The sequence below is a fragment of the Lolium perenne genome, chromosome 2, assembly GCF_019359855.2.
Source record: "Lolium perenne isolate Kyuss_39 chromosome 2, Kyuss_2.0, whole genome shotgun sequence".
NCBI lineage: Eukaryota > Viridiplantae > Streptophyta > Magnoliopsida > Poales > Poaceae > Lolium > Lolium perenne.
The window spans coordinates 324,965,113-324,971,668 of NC_067245.2; the positions used below are offsets into that span (position 1 = coordinate 324,965,113).

At 46.2% G+C, this 6,556-nt stretch overlaps 1 protein-coding gene across 1 annotated transcript; it reads left to right on the plus strand.

The window, feature by feature from the left end:
* The first annotated feature begins 2,095 nt into the window (after positions 1-2,095).
* LOC127337153 (uncharacterized) lies at positions 2,096-4,458 on the plus strand. The gene is made up of 9 exons (XM_051364038.2): positions 2,096-2,241; positions 2,329-2,631; positions 2,781-2,915; positions 3,019-3,108; positions 3,231-3,259; positions 3,389-3,430; positions 3,660-3,728; positions 3,838-3,924; positions 4,153-4,458. The coding sequence occupies exons 1-9, from the start codon at positions 2,120-2,122 to the stop codon at positions 4,170-4,172; spliced, it is 897 nt and encodes a 298-aa protein (XP_051219998.1). The 5' UTR covers positions 2,096-2,119; the 3' UTR covers positions 4,173-4,458.
* The last annotated feature ends 2,098 nt before the right edge of the window (positions 4,459-6,556 follow it).

Consider the following 6,556-nt stretch of genomic DNA (forward strand, 5'->3'; position numbering starts at 1 on the left):
GCCGCACGTTTTGGTCCCGTGTGCGGCGGTTCATCACCATTAAAGAAATGTCACCGTGTCCCTATAGAACGCGTCGCGCAAGCCCACCTGGAGGCCACTTGCTGTTTCGTCTTATCCTTATCCTCTGACCACACAATCCCCCCTTCTCTCACTGCGGGCGCCATTCCATGAGGCACATCAAGGAGCTCCACACCGGGGAGATTGAAAAACGACGCTGTCGAGCCAGGAGGAGGCCCGGCGCACGGACGGCTCCAACATGTTGTCGTCCTTGAGCCGCCATCGTCTTCGAGCTGCCGCCGTCGAGCCATGCGGAGGCCCGGCGCACGGACGGCTCCACCAGGTTGTCGTCGTCGAGCTGCCGTCGTCGTCGAGCCGCCTCGAGCCGCCGCCGCCGTCGTGCCAGGAGGAGGCCCGGCGCACGGACGGCTCCACCTGGTTGTCGTCCTCGAGCCGCCGCCGCCGACCAAGGAGGGCTCCACCACGCCCGACGAACGAGGAGGAGGCGCGTCGCAGCGAGGGCTCCACCAGGCCGCCTTCGGCGATGGAGGAAGAGGAGGAGCGGCGGCTCTGCCAGGTCGTTGTCCTCGAGCTGCGACGACGAACAAGGAGGAGGCGAGGCACCAAGAGGGCTCCACCACCATCGAAGAGTTGGAGGATGCACGGTGCAGCGAGGGATTCACCAAGCTGCCGCCGACGAGGAAGCGGAAGGAGGAGGTGCGGTGCAACGAGGCTTCACCAGACCACCTCCCAGCGCAGCGCCGTCTCTGCCTGGGATGTACCGCCGACGAGCATACGACAGGGCGGCTGCCGCCGAGTACGCACAGAGGGTGGCCGTTGTCGATGAGCACGCATAGGTGCACAGTCCGTTACTATTTACAGCAACCCGTGTGGTACTCGACCGAGTTTTTCCTCTTCTCCATAGATTTCGATTCGTTTACAGATGCATATGAGCCAAATTATGTGAGTAATTTTCTGGTTATGTGTGTCAGTTTCGATTTTTGTGGAGAACCAGCGATGCGTTGCTCCTTTTCTGAAATTAAATTGGCAATCATGCACTATAAATTTGGTCACTGTGTGAAATTAACCTGGCAGTTACTCACTTTTTTGTGGCTTGCAAACAGAAATGCAATTAACTTGGCAATCATGCACTATAAATTTGGCCACTATGTGAAATTAACCTGGCAGTTAGTCACTAATTTTGGCTTGCAACCAGAAATGCAATTAACTTGATAATCATGCTTTGCAAATTTAGCCACTATGTGAAATTAACCTGGCAGTTAGTCACTAATTTTGGTTTGTAACTATAAATGCAATTAATTTGATAATCATGCATTGCAAATTTGGCAATTAGATAAAATTAAACTGGGAATTAAGCAGTTAGGCACTAATTTGGCTGGAAAGTAAATGTAATTAACTTGGATACCATGCATAGCAATTATGTAAAATTAATCTGACAACTAGAAACTCATTTTTTTTACTGGCAGCCAAAATGTAATTAATCTGATAGTTGTTATTAACTAATATATATATATAATAGTGACAATGTGGTACAAATACTACAACTGTTGTGTGTACCATTTTCTGCTATTTTACTACGCTAGCTCTTGCAAAAAATACTACGCCGGCCGATAGCTACGCACCGGAGGACCTTTTCTCACATGCATGTGTTTTCGGTGTTCCAACGAGATAGGATTGACTGCAAGCTGCTGTGCCAGTGCGGCAGCGCATTGGTCAGTTGCATGCATATAGTGCGCGGGTTGCATGAGCTGTTGGCCGGCCCCACAAAAACCGCCGCACGGATTGATAAATTTGCGGCGCCGCCGGGTAGCACAACCCAACACTAGCTCTAAGGGAGGGTGATGGTACGCGGTGGAAATGCAAAAGAAAAAAAAAAGTTTGCATCCACAAGCCCATTATGATAAGGCCCTTTGGGCCCAATTATATATATTGTACCTAAACAAAGCCCTGTGAGGTAAAAAAAAAAAAGACCAACGGAAGGAAGGGAAGGCCGTGGGTCCGGCTCTCGGACGCTCGACCCGTTCGTCTTGATAAATAGCCCCCAAATTTCCCCCCAAATCAGTCTCCTGAATCCTGAGCGAGCACAGCTAGCCGGCGAGACATGGCGGCGGCGGAAACACTGGTCTTCCCCGGCCCCGACGGGTTCGACTGCGCAAGGCGGCTCCGCCACAAGATGCTCCTCTCCTGCCTCTTCAACCAGCGCCTCTACCCCACCTTCCAATCGTAAGTCAAGTCTCGGCCGGCCTGACTCCATTGCTTTGCCTGCTCCTAATCCGTCTTCATCTCCCTCCGTCTCCATGGCTGCTGCAGGATGGTCCAGCAGACGGACGCGCACATGTGCGGGGATCATCTGCAGCGGCTGGTGTCCCGGGGCCACTGGGCCGACGCCCTGGACTACCTCGGCCGCTTCAACTCGCGCAACACCGTCGCCTCCAACGCCCTCCACTTCTTCCTCCACACGCTCTGGGCCCTCGCCAACGTCGCCGCCGCCGCCACCGACGGATCCGTCAAATCCACCGCGCACCAGCACGGCATGGCATTGTCCACGGTCATCTGCCGCTGCGCCAGGCTCCGCTCCATCGTCAAGGCCATGGTCGACTCACCACAGCAATGGTACCAGCTCCCATTTACTCGTACACTACTAATTTGTCACACCAAAACATATCTATCTACTTCATCAATTCCTGCATACCAAATCGTCTCTGCATTTTTCTGTCCAACTTACTTGGTCCATGCGTAACTGAACCTACTTAATCAATCAGTGTCTCCCTGGACTGGAAATCGACGAGGATCAGGGCGGCGAGCATTGCGTATTTCTTGGCTCGCGAGGATGCGGACTTGTATCGCCTCATGCAGCTGCCCGACCACGGCCAAATGCTCCCACTGCTCCCCTTCAGGTGGGGTTTCCTTCCTCTGCCTGTTCCTTCAATTTGATTCGGTACTATAACTGCCTACATCAACACCTCCTGAAATATGTCATCTTTAATTTGCTCTCGCCAGGCCAAGGCGTCACGTCAAACGGCCACCTGGGCGCCGACCACGAGGACGGGGACCTGCCATCGCCAGGCTCTATCTCAGCAAGAGGGCAAGGTACAGAATTTACAACATATATACTGTATGTGATTAGTTCATGGGACGAACGAAACAAAGAATAATTCTGAAATTTTGACATCGCATTTACACATACTCATCCTGAGCTTTTCATTTTGCAGTCTGCGTGCTTCAACTCCACATACTCCTGGTACGTATCATATCCTTCTATCCTAAATCCTAACAAACATCTCATGTTTCTATCAAAAAAAATGCACCTTGTAACCTCCACATATACATGTCATAGTTAACGATCCTTGTATATGTTTTCTACTCGCAGCATTCATGGATGAGTCACTGGATCGGGTGGCGGGTCTTGTCGGTAAGTAAACTAGTGTTTCATATAATTCTTCTGTACATTTCCATCTCTGAACTTTCTGTCCGTAGCATTTAGGTTCTGATTGGTCCAGCTACAAGCAGAAGTACTACATGCGCTTGTTTATATATATATAGTTGTCCTTAATTTGTCTGGGAAATCACTTTATTATGTGTGACTTCCTTAATTTTCTATGTGCTGAGTTATTAACTTATATATGTGATAAATGATACAGAGGAATGTCTAAAAGCTGGTAAGCGCCACAAGCTTCATCAAGGGGCTTCACTTCCTTCGGTTGGTCGAGGTATGTATCATTTAGCTTAGCCACTTGCAGTTGTCTTATATACTCTTTTGTTGTACTCCAGCCAATCAGCAGGCTCTTGAAGCAACATTGTTTTTATTTATTTTGCTAGTGCCTAACTTCCTGACTCCGCTTCAAATCGCTCCTGGAGCACCAGTTTCACAGACCAACTCTGGGACAACATCAATGCCAAATTCAGGTAAAATGGCTAAAAACTTTGCCATCCAATGACATGTTGTGGATGTATTAGTTGCTCTCTGTATACATGATTAGTGCTCGGAATCGTTATGTTTCTCAGAGACATCCAATGTCCAACTAGTCAAGGACCCATCTGAATCATATCTGACGGGCAACTATCCATCTTTACATTTTACTTGTCGGACAATATTGAGTTATTAACTGACATAGCATTTGCTGCCGAGTGCAGGCGTCCATGTACAAGTCTGAAGCTGAAAAATCGATGGTGAACCGAAGATTGTTTTACTGAGTAGTGACTTTCTTACTACTAGTTTTTCCTGTCTATGTGAAGAGAGGCTCCCAGTGCTTAGTAGATTGTTTTGCTGCTCTCTGAGCTATGCTACTGTGTTATCCACTTGAGGATTGCAAGCCTTGTAGCTAGGACCGTTGGTGCTCATGTCTTAGTATCTGAATTAGTCATAAGCTATGTAATGCAAGCTGCAGGGATCTATGTATGAAAGTTAGTATAATATTGCATAAATGGGTTTCAATTAGCGCTACCTTGTGAATGTATCTGTCCGTGCAAGCATCTCAGGTAAGTTCCCACATGTTGCCCTTTAACTGAGGGAGTAACTTGAAGTGCGGGAGATTATCTAGGGGATGTAGGCGTGGGTTAGAGGTAAGTTTAAGGTGGAATTTGGCATGTATTAGTGTAAAGTGTGACACAATGTAAGATATGACACCAGCATGAGTTTTTCTTTAATATTTTCTAGTAAATATATTAAAAAACAGAAATTGTTTCCCGGCTCCATTTCTAGAAGAAAATGAAACCACAGAGTTTGTACAACGAAAAAGAAATGAAAGGTAAAATCTAGAGTCCCGAAACTTGAAATGAAACCACAGAGTTTTTGATTTTGCAGTCTGCAATCTTCAAGCCCAGATACTCCTGGTATGCATATCCTTCTCTCCTAACAAACATCTTATGTTTCTATCAAAGAAATGCACCTTGTCAACTCCACATATATATACATGTCATAGTTAACGATCCTTGTATATGCTTTCTACTCGCAGCATTCATGGATGAGTCACTGGATCGGGTGGCGGGTCTTGTCGGTAAGTAAACTAGTGTTTCATAAGTATACTTCTTGTTTACATATCCATCTCTGGACTTTCTGTCCGTAGCATTTAGGTTCTGCCACATGCCCTTGTTTTTATTTATATTAGTCCTTTGTCTGAAAATCCATTTTATTTTGTGCTGAGTGATTAACTTATATATATGATAAATGATACAGAGGAATGTCTAAATGCTGGTAAGCATCAGAAGCTTCAGTCATCTGGGCGAGGTAATTAGTCCATACTTGTTTTATCATTTTGCTTAGCCACTTACAATTGTCTCTGCACTTATATTACTCTTGTTTTTCTACTCCAACCAATCAGCAGGCTCTTGAAGCTTAACATTGTTTGTTTTATTTTGCCAGTGCCTCGCTTCCTGATTCCGCTCCAAATCGCTCCTGGAGCTCCAGTTTCACAGACCAACTCTGGAACAACATCAGTGCCAAATGCAGGTAAAATGCCCATAGCAATTTGCCTTTTCCCAAGCCCAGATGAATTGATCTCTATGTAGTCCTGCATGACTAGTGCTTGGAATTATTACGTTTCATAGAGACGTCAAATGACCAAGCTAGTCAAGTGGCTATATAAATCATGTCCAACTGCTTAACTATCCACTGCTGCTCTGGTGTTGCAGCTTCCAAAGATCCCTGACGTATGAGTCTGAAACTGAAGAACGTACCCTGACCAGTCTGGAGCTGAAGAAGGCTTGCAATCCTCAAGTCTCTGATTAGTGCTATCTAAATAAGACATCCTAGCTTGGTCGTGGCCTGATCGTTATGCTAGTTGAGCACTGTGAGCTCTGGCTCCACCGTCTACCCCGTCGCTTCTTGCGACACTCTATAGATGTGTGGCTGTTACAGCTGCAGGCTGATGCCCCATGATGTGCGTGCGTTGTAGCGTGCTTGTTCTTTTTCCCCTCCTTTTGTACCTCTTGCACAATCCCTGTACTCAGCGGCTCGCCGTCTTCATGCTGAAATAAAAGAGAAAAAGAACTTCAGGTGGGGGCTTTTGCCTCCACCGTTGCGTTGTCAAAAAAAAAAAAAGACATCCTCGGTTTTTTTTTCTTATTGTTTTGGTTACCTATTTATGCTCCTATGTCTGTAATATATGACAATTACTATTGTTGCATAAATGGATTTCAGTTAGTGCTATCGCATAAATTAGTGCTATCATGCGCCCATGTCTGTAATATATGACTCGGTGTCGAAATGGGCGTTTCTTTTAGTTCATGAAGGGGGCCTTTATCGACATACACCATTGAGAGTACATTTAGTGAATCTTTCAATATCAATGTCGAGCATTTCTCCGTGTTAGGTCGTCATCAGTTCAGTAAGACTGCACTGACATACTATTGATATTGAAGGTGCAAATTCTTCAGTAAGACTGCACTGTACTTGTCCGGTTTACTCCAATCAGGCTGGATTATCCAACTTCTGAGTACACGCAGGCTATTATTTCAAACCATAAGTAAATTATAGTACAATAGATAGATAATAAGAAAAAAAAATCTTGTATTCTGGTAACAAAATCAATTTGCAAGT